The 16,447-nt window shown below is 39.7% G+C and overlaps 1 protein-coding gene across 4 annotated transcripts in view; it reads left to right on the top strand.

The window, feature by feature from the left end:
• Positions 1–16,447, top strand: part of LOC124872469 (WD repeat-containing protein 7) — a 137,015-nt gene that overhangs the window by 38,333 nt on the left and 82,235 nt on the right. For 2 of the 4 annotated variants that reach the window (XM_047372517.1, XM_047372514.1), the window contains 3 exons: positions 596–792; positions 4,222–4,319; positions 10,365–10,481. In XM_047372517.1, the coding sequence (XP_047228473.1) occupies positions 596–792; positions 4,222–4,319; positions 10,365–10,481 (412 nt within the window). The remainder of the gene's footprint in view (positions 1–595; positions 793–4,221; positions 4,320–10,364; positions 10,482–16,447) is intronic. The other 2 variants (XM_047372518.1, XM_047372516.1) reach the window with 1 other exon arrangement.

The following is a 16,447-nucleotide window of genomic DNA, read 5'->3' as shown; positions in this document are numbered from 1 at the left end:
TTCATTCTTTCTTTCATTCTTTCTTTCATTCTTTCCATCCTTTCTTTCTTTCATTCTTTCTTTCTTTCTTTCTTTCTTTCTTTCTTTCCATCCTTTCATTCTTTCATTCTTTCTTTCATTCTTTCTTTCATTCTTTCCATCCTTTCTTTCTTTCTTTCTTTCTTTCTTTCCATCCTTTCATTCTTTCTTTCTTTCATTCTTTCTTTCATTCTTTCTTTCATTCTTTCTTTCTTTCTTTCTTTCTTTCTTTCTTTCTTTCTTTCCATCCTTTCATTCTTTCATTCTTTCTTTCATTCTTTCCATCCTTTCTTTCTTTCTTTCTTTCTTTCTTTCCATCCTTTCATTCTTTCTTTCTTTCTTTCTTTCTTTCTTTCCATCCTTTCATTCTTTCTTTCTTTCTTTCTTTCTTTCTTTCTTTCTTTCTTTCTTTCTTTCTTTCTTTCTTTCTTTCTTTCTTTTTTAAAAGTTGGCCAAACTTTGAGACTTTTCATTCTGGAAAAGTTTGTCTTTCTTAAAAAAGAAATTGTGAAGGATTCCTTTCCGATGATCTTGTTTAATTTTAAATAAAATTATTTATTATTTTGTGACTTCCCAGGAATCCTTGCTACGTCAGCTGTCGCTGACCACAGGTCTGAAGCTCACTTTGTCCGACATCGTGGGGAAGGGGACTTACGGCGTTTCGAGGGCCGTCACCACGCAGCACCTGCTGTCGGCCATCTCTCTGGCCAACACACTGATGGGCATGACCAACGCCACCTTCGTAGGAGAACACATGAAGAAGGCACCGGCCAGGTAATGCAGATTACGTTTTTATTCAGGAAACATGTTTGGATTCAAATAAACACACTTCTGATCCTTTATTGGTGATTTCAGCTGAAAAATAAATCAAGAGTCCAAACAAGCCAGAACATCGGCTGAGTTCAAAGCACAGGCTCCTTTCTTCCCATACACAATAAACCCAAAGATCGTCAGGCCTGCAGGGGTGTGTGAGTGTGGAGGTTTGAGCTGATTGTTTAGTCTGTGTGTGCTCTCATTGTGCTGTGAAAGATTTAACAACGGAGTCGAGGTCTTGCTGCTCTAACAGCAACACAACATTTCATCAACCTGCTTCAAGCAGAGCTCTGCTGGGAGACGGATTGAGTTCTGAAACACAGAGAGCAGTTCAGCTAAGGCTGTGATTTACCTCCCAGGCTGTTCAGTCATTATGCATCCACTCAATGTCTCTGCAGTAATGAAGGTGCTGATCCAGCTAAACAAATAGGAACTAATTGTTTCTTTGTGGCAGGCTGCTGCTAACAGAGGATCAAATTAAAATTGGTTTGTTAATGTCGGTCAACACAACATTGACTCATCCCTGGAGTTGAGGAACTTTTTTCTGCCTCAGTGAATTATAGTTACAGTGGCCTAATCAAAACCCACTGGGAATGCTCAGAGTGCAGGACTGAAACTGAGTAAGAGAACAGCCAAAGTCCAAAGAAAACCCTGAGTCTTCAAGAATGGGTTGCAGGGTAACAGACGAGCCTGGTTTATTCAGTACCAGTTTGGATCAGTATTTGGGATCATTGTCCAGTTTAAACCATTTAGCTGTTGATTTGAGGCGAAGAATTTGGAGACGTCCTCTTTCTTCTTCTTTTTCCTTCTTGTTTTTCTTTATTCCACTGGCAGCCAAACAGCCCACAGCATGATGCTGCCACCACCATACTTGCCAGTCGGTACATTGTTCTTAGGTTTGAAAGCTTCACCTTGACTACTGCAGCCCTTCTTGTCATTGTGGCCAAACAGCTCAATCTTTGTCTCCTCTGACCATCAAACTTTCCCCTAGAAGTCTGTTGGCTTGTCCATGTGGACAGCTGCAGATTTCAGTCCAGCTTGAAGGTTTCTTGTTTGGACCGAGCCGTTGGTTCCTGGTCGTTTCCCTCTCAGTCCATGGCGTTGTCAAACTACTTCCACTGTGGACAGTGACACTTGTGGTCCAGCAGCTTCCACTTCATTACAGGCTTGAGTGTTGATGGTTTCTAGGTTGTTCCCAAACATCCTAATCAGTTTCCTTTCATCTGAGGATCATAGGTTTGATCTTCTTCAAGACCTCGGGAAAGTGATAACTTGTTCTTGTGTATAACTGTTTGAACTGATGGGGTTAGAGTCTGCAGCTGTGTAGACGTAGCTCCAAAAGACTTTCACAGGTTGGGTAAATCTCCAGTTATTATCCCGTTAAGACAGCTTAGAACCTCTAGCTCTTGGTAAAAGATTGCTGTTCATGCCTGCTGATATTTTTTTACATATAATTTGGAGCTTGTGCACTCAGTTGTTGTCTCATCATATCATCCATCTCTAAATAAATGATCAAAAACTCAAACATCATATGATGAGCCCATGGAAACCTCTCACTTAAACTGCATGTGCTCCTGTAAACTCCACAGGGAAAACTCTGAATTTTGTTAACAAAAAACAATAGTTGGTAAAGCGTTTTATTCCAAGACAGCAGTAATAATTAGTCCCTTAAGTCTGGAACTGGAGATGAACATTCCTGAAACAGAAGAAGATGAAGGTTGTTTGTAAAGTGTAAACACAGACCTGATGTTGATCATTATGAGGAGAAGAAAGAGATCATGAGACGTAGAAAAACAAAGCTGGAGGTCATAATAAAATACTAAAACCTCCAGGTTGTGAGCTTTAGCCTTTCAGAAAGGAGTTCGTCCACCGTCATAAATCTAAGATTGGGAACATGAAAAAGCCAGAAAGCAAAACACTGTCAAATATTCAATAGTGCAGGTTTGGAGAGAAGATCCTTCCCTGTCTTTTATAATGAGGTAGACGCTGTGTGCCGGTCCAGAAACTGCAGAATGAGAGTTCCGAGCTCAGCTTCTGTTTTAATACGATTCCATCTCCCTGTCTGCAGCTGAACAGTTCTGTGGGAGGAAACAAAACGTGTTCAAAATCTACAACTAACGTTGCTTCTGTTGTGCTAGAAGGCCTACGGAGACCTGAAAAAGTTTTCATATCTTTTTATCCCATTTCAACTGCAAACTTTGATGCAGTTTATTGGGTTTTATGGACACAAAGTAGAATGAACCAGAGCGTAAAAGTTTAGTGGAAGGAAAACAATGCGTTGTTTTCAGCGGTTTTTACAAATAAACAGATGATGAGCATATTCACCCCTCTTTACTCTGGTACCCTCTAATAAAACCCAACCAAATGCCTTTAGAGGTTTCCTAATCAGTAAATAGAGACCAGCTGAGAACATTAGAGAAAGAACAATACCATGAAAGCTGCAGAAATCCACAGCTCAGGAGGGAGAATCTGTTGACAGGACAACTATTGTCTGATCTTTATGAGTGACAAGATTGCTTAAAAAATAATAAAAAAGTCTTAATAAGTCCCTTCATCACACAAACCTTATAGGGGACAACGTAACATGGGGACAAAGGTTCTCTGCTCAGATGAGACCAAAACTGAACTTTGTGTCCAACATACGAAATGCTCTGTGTGGCAGAGAACAAACACCCTGAACACACCACCCTGACTGTGTAGCATGTTGGTGGCAGCATCATGCTCGGGGGATGTTGTCCTTTAACAGGAGAGGGAAGATGGATGGAGCTGTCAAATAATACACATTGAGGCTTGTGGTTGTATCATCAACCGTCCACCATAAGCATAACATGGCTGTAATCTGCGTATTTCTGCAGATGATTAAAAGTTCAAGCGGAGGTCGGATGTGTGGTCCGGCTTCCTAAAGACTCTTGGAGTTCTGCTCGCACCTTTAACTTTTGGAAAATAGAAACACATGATCTTCTGGAAGCCGTGCTGAGGATCATCCACAGACCTTCGTTTTTTTGTCCCGTCTGTGAAGTTTCTCTTATCGCTGGAAGTGATCTGTTGCCTGGCAACCTGCATTGATCTCTTCATTGATTGTTTTATTGGAAGTGTTTGTGTGTCTCTCTGAAAGTTCGGCGCCTCCAGTCTGTTCTGAGAGGACTGCACCCAAAATTCAATAGGCTGGAGCCAGGCACACACACACACACACACACACACACACACACCTCAAACACATGGTCTCAGTTTCAGGAAACCAGAACGAAGCAGAGAGTCCTCCCTCCTGCTGTTTGCTTTGGGTCTTCTTGTTTCTTTTTTAGTTTTCCTGTCTGTGTGTTTCTCCTGGCCCTCCTCTCTCCTCCCTGCCACGTTAATATTTGATGCCTCCTCTTTGTGATCCTCCTCCAGGCCTCCCAGACCAGGAGGAACCCCAGAGTCTCCTCGGAGGACGCCTGCCGCCCCCCCCCAGCCCTCCAACCCGGCGCTACAGGCCCAGATCAAACAAGGTAACTACAAAAGGAGGGGGCGCTTGCTGTGGTTGCCCCTGAGGCCCTGCGAGGTGAGGGGGACGGGTGGGGGAAGGTTTGATAATGCAGCCCACCGGCAGTAAGCCCCGCCGAGGCTTAAAGAACAGAAACACATCCCAGAGGGGGGAGCTGCTGCTGTTTCCTGGGTCAGCAGGTCTTTAAAGGGCTGTTCTGTAGTTTCTGACACCAGGGTGGAGTTGGTGAACTTCAGCTGGAGGACAAACATGTGAAGCAGTTAGTTTAGTCAAACAGAGGACTGAATGTTTTCAGGGGCCAGTTTAACCTCAGTGTAGGCTCTCAGGAGCCTTCATGGGGCCAGAGCCTCCCTCAGCTGGGTGGAGTTAGAGGAGGTTCATTCAGCTTTACTTTAACGCAAACTCTTCAGTGATGTGATGAAGACACCATCAGTTTGTCTTCTGTGTCTTCTGGAGGAAAACATCATTTCCAAACTGATGGATAAGAGGAAGCAAGTTGTTTAAATATCAGTGTGGTTCTGAAGCCAAAAAAAAGACTTACTTTGACTCAAATGAACATTTTCTTAAGGTTCCTTCACAGTTTGGAAATGTCTATCTATCTATCTATCTATCTATCTATCTATCTATCTATCTATCTATCTATCTATCTATCTATCTATCTATCTATCTATCTATCTATCTATCTATCTATCTATCTATCTATCTATCTATCTATCTATCTATCTATCTATATCTATCTATCTATCTATCTATCTATCTATCTATCTATCTATCTATCTATCTATCTATCTATCTATCTATCTCTCTCTCTCTCTCTCTCTCTCTCTCTCTCTCTCTCTCTCTCTCTCTCTCTCTCTCTCTCTGTCTGTCTGTCTGTCTGTCTGTCTGTCTGTCTGTCTGTCTGTCTGTCTGTCTGTCTGTCTGTCTGTCTGTCTGTCTGTCTGTCTGTCTGTCTGTCTCTCTCTCTCTCTCTCTCTCTCTATCTCTATCTCTATCTCTATCTCTCTCTCTCTCTGTCTGTCTGTCTGTCTGTCTGTCTGTCTGTCTGTCTGTCTCTCTCTCTCTATCTCTATCTCTCTCTCTCTCTGTCTGTCTGTCTGTCTGTCTCTCTCTCTCTCTCTCTCTCTCTCTCTCTCTCTCTCTCTCTCTCTCTCTCTCTCTGTCTGTCTGTCTGTCTGTCTGTCTGTCTGTCTGTCTGTCTGTCTGTCTGTCTGTCTGTCTGTCTGTCTCTCTCTCTCTCTCTCTATCTCTCTCTCTCTGTCTGTCTGTCTGTCTGTCTGTCTGTCTGTCTGTCTGTCTCTCTCTCTCTATCTCTATCTCTCTCTCTCTCTCTGTCCATCTGTCCATCCATCAATCATTCGTGAAAACATCTGTAATCCAATGTGTTTATGACAACAGGAACTATGAAATACCAGTAGTACTCAGAAGTATTTTGCTTTTAAAGGTGGGTCTTCTGGTCCAAACTGGGATCAAACCAAAATAAATGGAAAAAGGTGGAATACAACGTTTTCATAATAATATGCATTCATATTCAATAAATTAGAATATTATTAAATAAGCTCATTTATTTCAGTAACTCAGTTCACTATGTAAAACACATAATAAACTATTTACATGCAGACTGATATTTTAAACCCTGTGTTTCTGTTAGTTATGGTTTTTTGCTCACAGCTAAAAAAAAGACATTTAAAATTTGAATATTACATCAGACCATTGAAAAATATATGCAGAAATGTGGCCTTAAATAAATGTATATTTCATACCTGCTTAAAGGTTGTTATTTTAGAGAGTTACTTTTAATCTGACAAATGAGCCTCATCGGAAAGCATATTCTAATTTATTGAATCTGACCGTACAACTATTTAAACTGCGCTGAAAAACAAACTAAGTATTGGTTCAAGTACACGGGTACAAAACTGTCTGTTTATGGTTGTGAAATGGAAGTATTAAAAGATTAATATGATTAACGTCTCCAGCAGGTTGGATGCTGACTGCTCAGAACTAATCCACACAACCTTGCTTTGAAAAACATTCCTTATATCTGTTCGGTCCACTTAAAGTGGGCTTGTTTTAGAACCTGTTAGTTTCTATGTGGATAAAAAAAATATGTTTTTAATTTATTTCAGCCGCTTAAAGTTGAAATGGAGACAATAGGGATGCAGAGAGAGCAGAGTTTGCTCCGTAGACGTGATTTAGATGAGGGAAGCTGCTGAAACTCACTCCAGGAGATGCTTTAACCAGCTGTCACCATCTGCCCACTTCACACCCACACACAGCTACATCCCACACTGACTGTGGCTCTCAGCCACACACACACACACACACATACGCACGTAAGTGGCACCCCTAGGATGCGGGGTGGAGGCGGGGCCTCGCTGCTTTTGTCCCGCCTTAATTGAGGCCAAGCATGACAAGCGTGTGGACTTATTCATACCACACGCCTATTCAGAGGGAACGGCCGGCCGTGACCTCGGCTCGGCCCGCTCCTCCTCCTCAGAGGCTTTGTGAGGGAGAGTGCTGTTAACCTCGCGCTCCGTCTCCTTTCACATGGAAATAAAATGAGGAGGCCCCTCTGATATACTGCAGCAGGAACACAGAGTTTCCAATCAGGTCCACACGGATACAGGAATGACATCCCGTTTTTCCCTCATTGGGAACAATTGAAAGATTTTCTGCGGTTTAGCTCTATTTGCTGCAGCTCCGCTCCTTATTTCCTGCAGTGATATCAACCTAGATTAAAACAGTTGTATTCTGCTTCTATATCAGCTTTACCATTTAAAGTGTTTTCTCCACACTATTTTTGTTTAAACCACAAAACTAATAGAAACGAGCAGGAACAAATCAAATAAACGTATCTAAATATTTGATGAGTTTGGACAAAGAAAATCATGTCAGAAACACATTTCTGTGATTTTTCACCATCCATATAAAACATCTTTATTAGTCTGCTTGTTTGTTTTGTTGAAATGTGTCAGAACGTCGTGCCGCTGAGTTTTCTTGTGAACATGAAAGAAAAGTGGGAGAATAAACGAAGCCATCAGGATCTGTCACATCTCCTGGTACCGAAGCAGCACCGCCTCGGCTTCCTAGATAGAGCCCAGTTTCAGCTCACAGATGCCCCAACATGTCTGTCTGCTTAGCAAACACCTGCAGATGTAAACAACCCGTCCCGTTATCCTAGAAATGAACATTATCGATGAAGGGACAAAGGTCCGAGTGACACAGGAAAAAGCTGGACCAACCAGTGATGTGTTCCTAAGTGGCTGCTAAGTGCTATGTTATCCATTAAACAAATCTATAGTCGCTTCATTCAGTCCTGTTATCATTAACATCGAAGGACAACAGTTATTCTCAGCCCATTCCTGATCCAGCTGCAGCCATAAAGGACAGCGTTTAGGACCATGCAGTAAATCCTCCCTCTGCTGTGGCGTTTGTTGACGTCAGTAAGATAAAGTCTCGAGCAGAAAAATGTTTTCTGTGGGATTTTGATCTTTAAAAAGCTCACCTAATCTCACATAATTACAAACATTTCTAACACCATCTCTGCAGCCCTGAGCCGCCTCCCCAGGCGTTTTTTCAGCGTTTCCCACCTTGGGACATGAGACCAAAACATCTCACCTGGCATCGTTAGGCATATGTCTGGATCATCAAGCAACGACCACTGGGCGGAGTAGAGTGTCGGGTCAGTGATTCACGTGTACTAATTATCCCATTAGTGACCTTATTGGTTCTATTAGTCTGATTGTTCCGACTACAATGTATAAGCCCGTTACTTCCAGCCATATTCAGAACTAGAGAAGCCCTTCAGATGAGAGGTGAAGAAACAAGAGAAGAAGTCCAGTTGCCTTCTACTGAAGCACTTAGGATGAAGCCATCAGAATGAGACTCAGTTCCTCTAAGACTGCAGCCCTGGAGAAAAGATGCAATGCTCTCTCCAACCTGGGGTGGAGTCTTTTCCTTAAGTGGAGAAGCTCCAGTATCATGACATCTTTTTCCTGGGGGATAACGGATGGACCTTGAGATAAATCAGTCTCCAGTCCGTCATGATAAAGAAGGAGCTGAACTGGAAGTTGAATCTATGGATTTATTTCTCTGTCCACATTCCAACCCTTACTTATGAACAAAAGTACAAAATTCCAGCTCTAAATTCCTGAAAGGAGCTTCCTCCGTTGGGCAGCTGGGCTCTGCTTTAGCAGTAAGGTGAGGAGTCTTGAGGAACTTGGAGTTTAGCTGCTGCTAAGGACCAGTTGAAGTTCTTAAAGTGTGTGATTAGGTTCTCTCTGGGATGCATCTCTTAAGAGGTTTCCATTCATGTCGTGCTGTGAAGAGGCCGCGGTGCAGAAATGAAACTCTCTGGAAGGACTCTGAACCCCTCCTGGCCTGGGAACACCTCAGGAGAAGATGGATGGTGTTTATGGAGAGCAGGATCTCTTGGTTTCCTTTGTGGACCGTCATGACCTGACTGTAAGGTGCCATGATATAATCGCATACATTTTAATGACGAGTTTATTTCTGGGCAGAAGTTCGGAAACTGCGACTAAAGTTAGGTTGGTCCCACTCGCAGTGAAGGTACCCGCTCTCCGTAACAAGTGTTCTCTGTGAAACTCCAGAAGTCTTTTTGGGTCAGAACACCTGCCTCACCTCAGAAAGTACAGAAATGGTGAACATAAATCCTGCAGTGCTTTGGACCTTCAGCTAAATCAGCTCTGAGAGGAAAGAAACCTGAACATTTTTCTCTTGTAGAGGAAAAGTGGAGATTGAGATTCAAATCAGTGCTGGCGTTCAGGTGACCCTCATTCATGTCCTCCACCTCTCTCTCTCTGATGTTGTTCGTTTTTACGCCAACCATGTGCTTCTGTCTTGAATGACCCCAAATGTTTCGTCACAGTGTCTTTCATGAAGAGTTTTCCTTTGTTAGGAATCAGAGGTCCAATCTGAATGCTTTGGATCTTTGTTGTTTAGGTTTGCGGGTAAAACTAACAGCTGATTTTCATCTCTTCACCAAGTGTTTGGTGTGAAATACGGTTTTCTCTGCTTTTTGTTGTTTTTAGACAACTTTGTATTTCTGTACATGACGTCAGTCTGCACACAACTCATCATCTTTGTCCTTTTTACAATCTTGCCTTTTTTGTTGAGATGTTTTTAAAAAGGTGTGAATGTGTTTTATAGCAGCTGTTAAATGATTTCATATGACCTCACCACTGTAGAGGAATTTTAACCCGCTCTGCTTTGCAGAATTGTTGGAATTCAGCCACATTGGAGGGTTTTTTCTTACATGAATGGTTTGTTCATTGTTGACTTAAACTGGGCCAATTCAAAACCTTCTTCGTTTTGAGCCATTCAGAGGTAGTTGCTTTAAAACTGAACCAAAATGAAAGAAACCCGAGTTAATTCATGTTTAACAAGGAGGTAATTACGTTTCATATTGAACCTGGTGGATTAGGAAGCTTTTTTCCCTTTGATAAATGAAATCATCATTTAAAAAGTGCTTTTTGTTTTTACTCAGGTTCTTTTTGTCTGATATTAAGATTTGTTTAAAAACAGAATGAAAAATCTCTAAGCTGATGAAGCATTTTTTCCGAGACAGCATTTTGACAGACTGTATTGTATGAGGGACCTGAGGGCAGCAGCCATATTCATTTGGTTGACGGTGGTTTGTTTAAAAACTAATAGCTGGTCTGCAGTGAGTAAAATGTTGAGTTTTACATGTAACATTACTTTTGCACACTGTGCTGTGAGTAAATAATGATTATAATTAGAGTATTATTTATTATGTCCTGGCTAAGAGCTGAGGAAATCAGAGCTGGGCTCCAGTAAAGGCAGTAAAGGTTGAATAATGTGGCTAACTGAAACTAATAAATTCAGATGTGAGCTTCGCAAAGCACTTAGTGTCTGAGTGATTGTTGATTTAATTCATTTCCTGACGTTTTTTCTTTGACTTCCTTCTTCCTCTGACAGCTTTTCTCTTCTCTTGCTCTGGTAAATATTTACATCTTTCTAACCTGTTTTTTTCTTCTCAACTATTTCTCTCCCTGTCTTTCTTTACAAGCTGCCAGCACTGCTGCCACTGCTGGGGCTCTTGGGGCTCCAGGGGGCCACCCTCAGGGAGCCCCTGGTTACCCCAGCCGCGGCCCTGCTTCTCATAACATCCACTCTATCAACGAAGGTACAGACTGATCTGACGGGTGACGCTTAGGGAAAGGTTGCGGCCGAATTCATTTTTTCCCTTTTCACTGACTTTGTCTTCAGAGAGCTTCTGATTCCCAGACCTCCATTACTTCTGCCTCTTTACTGCAGTTTGTTTTCCTCTCTGTGCTTTTCGGCTTCGTTCTTTGTCTTCATAAGTCCTCGTCCTGTCTCTGTTCTTCTGTTTTCCTCCCCCTTTTGAATCTAGTCACCTCATTTCTCCTTTCTTGCATCAGTCTTGTTTTCCCTGACAGTGTTTGCTTTTCACCACCTCAGGACTATTGCTCCAATCTTTGTCGTCTGTGTCCTTGTTTTGATTGATACAAAGTCTGTCTTCCTGTCTCTGTTTGTCTCAGTTTCCTTTCAAAGCAGTCACCCTGCAGTTTTTTATTTATTTTTAATTTTAAATGCTGCAAAATGTTTAGTGGAAAGTGGTGCCAGTTGCAGAAAATTCCTTTGGAGATGCTATTTTTGCAGTGCTCACAGTATTGTGCAAAAGTCTTGATTCTTTCATCGTTTTGTTTCCATTGCAGCAAAGAGAAGTTATAAATAAGTAAAAAAATGTTGATACTGTATATCTTAATGTTTGTTTACAAGTTAGTCCAATTTATCAAAACCAGTCAGAAGAATAATTTAATTATTAATTAATTACATCAAACTGAAACAACAGCAGGGTTCTGTATGTTTCTCAAGACAATTTATTTAGAATCAAAGCTAAACGAGAACTGGTAATCAGTGGAACAAAGAACCACTCATTTCTAATTAATTAAACAAAAGAATCAGTAAAAGCAAACAGACGCGTGGATAAAACTAACGACACAAACTCAAGGTCCACAGAAGAGCCTCTAAACAGTCTATCAAAGACAGCAAACCAGACATGCTGGCTGATAGAGTCACATGACAAATCAAGGTTCACATCAATCAATGTGCGCTCGTCTGTCTCACGTGGCTAACCACTAGTTTACAGCTTTGGTTGCTAATTAGTGTTTACTGACCACTGTGGAGGTTTTTGTTAAAGCTTCAGTGAAAGGTGAAAAGGTTAATACTGATCCTCCAGACAACTATGAGACTTTTGCTGAGACTAAAATCAGAGCTCCATATCCTTCTTTACTGTTTCAGACTACTGGTTTGTTCTACTGGGAGATTTTGTGGTTGGAGCCTCTTTTCTGCTGAGATTCACCCTACTGACATTGCCGTGCTTAGCAGTACTGCTCCATGTTTTCAACTGACCCTGGGTACTTCTCCCTCACTTTAAAGGTCCCGTTCATGTTTACGGCTGGTAACATGCCCTCCAGGAGAAGCTCGGGTCTCTGAGATGGCAAGATCACCCATATATCAGCAGGAAATGTGGTTACAGAAAGTGTTCAAGCTTATAAAACTATTCCGGAGAGCATCAGCTAAATAACATAACTACACTGGGCTCTCCGCCGTCAAAGTACTGTTACCCACCAGTTCTGCCCCAGTTGCACCAGTTCTATTATATTTTTTTTATCATGAAATAAAAGTCACATTGCAGATCACTTCTACATCTTTTAAAATACTATAAAATAACCAAACTGTTATCAGAAAACCTCCACACTATGTTGATTAATACCCAATAAAGCATAAGATTTAATTTAGGCAATTCCACTGAGGCATCTTGGATTTATTTATTTTTCAACGAATAATAAGGTCAAACTAACTGTCCAGTCCCATTGACTGCAGTACCCAGCCTCAGGTTTAGATGGACTAAAAAACTGCTGAGGTTCAAAATGTGCAGGAAGTCTCTAGACGTGGGCATACTTGGTCCTTGTGACAATTTCTGGTAGGTAATGATCTAAAACAGGTGAGCTCTTTTTTGGTGAACGGTCAAATCCGAGGTATGCGTTTGCATTTTTTGGTGAACGGTCAAATCCGAGGTATGCGTTTGCATTTTTTGGTGAACGGTCAAATCCGAGGTATGCGTTTGCATTTTTTGGTGAACGGTCAAATCCGAGGTATGCGTTTGCATTTTTTGGTGAACGGTCAAATCCGAGGTATGCGTTTGCATTTTTTGGTGAACGGTCAAATCCGAGGTATGCGTTTGCATTAGACCACCCAAAGAATTAGCAAAGCAGCCAAAGTAAAAAAAAAGAAAAACCAACAACTTAGAAATACCTTTCAAAAGCCTGAAAACCCTTTGATGAAATCACTTTAAAAGATTTCAGAAAACTCTTGACTCCTTGGAAACATAATGAAAAGACGTTATTCATGACTCAAGACTTTTGCACAGTTGTTGAAATACACTGCAAACTTCACAAAATCCTCAGAAGAATGTATTTAGTACAGTCTAGTCATGTCAATCATTTTCTACCGCTTCTTCCATAGTGGGATTGTATTTAGTACAGTCTAATCAAATAAAAATCCACATGGTATAAATCTTCATATTATCAACTTATACATTTAATCTAAGTTTGGCAACAAAAAGAATCGTGTCGTCTGTCAATATTTTGACTTTAGAGCTAAATATAACAGTACAACTGATGGGTTTGAGAGTGCACTGACAATTGTCCTGATATTTTGTTCTGTTGGTCCTCTTGTTTGCAGTGTTGTTGAGTCCTTCCTTGTTTTTCTCAGTCCTGATGTTTCAGTCTCTCTGTGCTGTTTGTATGCTTGCTATTTCAGTCATGTCTCTTAAAACTACGACACAATCCAATCCAAAAATGCAAGAGATAAAATACCCCAGGGCTCAGCAACATTTGAACTTGCCGTCATTTTCACCACCAGTTCTCCTGAGATTGTATATGGTTTGAATCTTTTTAATTTTTTCAGGTTTGACTGTAAATGAACTTTTGGGGGATGAACATTTTAACTTCCTGTGGGGATCTTTCTGATGTCAAACTTTTTCTTCCCAGTGTTCCTTCAGGATGTTGGCTTTTATTATTGAGGCTCACAGCCCCTTTTATTTATGCTACGAATGTGCTTGCATCTTTATTAAAGGCTTGTGGTTTGTATTTGGGGCCATAAAGTACCTTTTTAAAGCTTCTTGAACTTTAATTTCCAGCTAACGTGGCAAAAACAGTTGGTTAGAATATTTATTAATGATGGGAACAGCAAGCATGCACACAGACTCATTCTTAGTCTGTACCTACAACTATATCCTGAAGCTATTAACATCAACTGCAATATTCAATAGAAGAGAAAAACAACCACTGCCCCGCAGAAACAACAGTCTTTGTCGGCCTCTTATGGTCGCAACAAATGAGAGAAATGATTGGACTTGCAATTAAAAAGTGTTATATGGCCACTGTTAAATTAGATGAAATTAATGTTAGAATTACACATCACAGACTATGTCAACAATTTCGTGACAGGTTTTAAAATATTTTGGGATTACTGCTCATAACTCCCTCAAATATATATATATATTTATTTTTTTTTATCATCTTTATTGGTCATTGCACATGTACATTACAACAAAATTTGTCCTCTGCATTTAACCCATCCCTTATAAGGAGCAGTGGGCTGCCATTGTGCGGCGCCCGGGGAGCATTCTGGGGCTAAGGGTCTTGCTTAGGGACCCGGAGTGGCAATCTGTGGGATACGAACCTGGCCCCTTGTGTCTAACATATATATATATATATATATATATATATATATATATATATATATATATATATATATATATATATATATATTTCACACAACATGAAAGATTGCTAATGCAGCTTCCCATTTTCCTCCCTAGTCAGACCTATGATCACAACCCACAAAAACGGTTTACAGCAAAATCTTCATTAAAGATTTTATGGAGTGTAACATTTTCAAAACTAACGATAAAGAAAAATCGCAAAAAGAAGAAACTTTGGCTATTTTATGGAGATAAACTTTTTGTTCTAGATACATTTGATTGTTCCTGTAAGGTCTGAGCTCGACAAGATGTGGTGAATTTAGAATCAAATTTAACAATAAATAACCATAAGAATAGAAAATGTTTGGAGATGGAGGAGATACCTTTAGCTGGGTGAACATTTCTGGGCCCTTAACAGTGATTATCTATGGCACATTGCAAAATTCACGTAACAAATTAAGGTTTCCTAAAACATTTTAAGCTATGGATCATGTGATTTTACAGCAGCTACTTTTCTAAGTTCCTGTGCCAGCTAGCTCTACTGCAGTGCTGTAGCTAGCTTGTACATAATCAGGATCAACACATAGAGATTCAGTTTTGTCGTAGATTTTTTATATAACATTTATATTTATATAACAATATGAGATCCACAGAAAAAAACAATCTTACTGGTTTTGCTGCTGCTTGTTGAAGGTTGTTGCTCAGGCGTAATAACCTTCAGCCACCACTACACTAATGTCCCTGTTTAGCAACAATAACCAATAATAGTTCATTAATCTCTTTATACCTACCGAACTACACCTTATTGGCTGATTAAACCTATTTGTATTCAATGTTTTGAAAATAACGCCAGCAGATCTTCCTATTTAGACATTTGGCCAAACAGGCTAATATCTTCCTGAGCGTCAGTTTGCTTTTTCTGCATAAAGTTCAAAACTTTATTTTGTTTTTATAACCTTTTCAACATTTCATGTTTCTGCAGGGCAGTGAATCGGATTCTTTAATTAGAGATTGACTGATAAAACTTATCTGAGATTAAATCTCACCACGGTGGACCATGGTGTCTTGAAATTTAAAACTGGTTTTAAAGGTCTGTTTTTAAGAAAAATTCAAGCAAATGTTTTTTAGGTAAAAATAAAATAAAAATATTTCTGAAACATCAGTGGATTAAATTGAGAATAAATCAGTCAATCTCTCAATGTCAAGGGTCAAAAGTGCCATAATTCAATAAATCCGAAAATGTTCAATAAATATTCATATAGATGTGATATTTTAAATAAAATTTAAATGACATAAAATAAACATACTTCTAGAATTATTTTAATGTTTCCAATATTTATAAAGTACATAATCAAATAATATGGAAAGTGTCTATACAAATTTGAAAACATTTTGGCTGTAATTCAGTTAAAATAATTTCATAATGGACTGTATCACTGGAAACATGACATAATAAAATGAATTCCCAAAATATTATGTGATTTTAGAATATAGGTTTTAATTACCCGCATATTTATTTTATTATTCAAACTATTGACATTTTACATAAAAATACAAATTTTTTTAAATGATATAAAATGGTTATAACAGTTTGATTTAAGCTATCACATATATAAAGATGTTTTTGAGAAATTCTGGATTTGTTAGATTGTGGCATTTTTGGCCCAGTATTTATTTCAGAACTGTTCTAATATTTTTAGTTTTCTCTGTTTATTTTCTCGGAAAAGGTAAGTTTAAAGATGGAAACCGGCAAAGAAATTTTCCATGAAATTTCTTTCCTGCTTTAAAGCCATTCTTCTTCCATCCCACACCTATTGAAACCATATATTGAGCTGATATATGTGGACGAGGTATCGGCAGATGTTTTAGTCTGTTCCTGTCTCCGAGATGAAAAGCTTGGTACATATTTTGGTCTAAAATATGAATGTTTTGTCTCAGACTGATGCAGCCAGATGTGAAGCGATACAGAGACATTTTAAAATGTTTTCTCTTGTCAGTTACCGGGTCACATCTGTGTGGTTTCTGGAGAAAAACCCACCAGGTTTTTTCACTTTCTCCATCTGTAAATTTAAATTCATTGTTACCAAGGTGTCATACTGAGTTATGTGTTGTTTACCTCTACTTGATGTATATCTGTTGTTGTTTTCTTGTTTCTAACACCACCAAACACACTCTGGTTAGCAGATATTAGGAGTTTGCTCTAACCAAGGTGTTGGTGATAACAATCCCATTATTTGTTGACCTGTTTTCAGTGAATTCATAAGGAAACAACATAAGTCGGAGTCTGTGTGAGAACATCACTGCTGCTATAGTAAACCCCGTTATGGTAAATGTAGGAGACCCATTTCATTTGTTCT

Source organism: Girardinichthys multiradiatus, chromosome 8, assembly GCF_021462225.1.
Source record: "Girardinichthys multiradiatus isolate DD_20200921_A chromosome 8, DD_fGirMul_XY1, whole genome shotgun sequence".
Taxonomy (NCBI): domain Eukaryota; kingdom Metazoa; phylum Chordata; class Actinopteri; order Cyprinodontiformes; family Goodeidae; genus Girardinichthys; species Girardinichthys multiradiatus.
The sequence above is the reverse complement of the archived record's forward strand: the minus strand, read 5'-3'. Positions and strand labels throughout refer to the sequence as shown.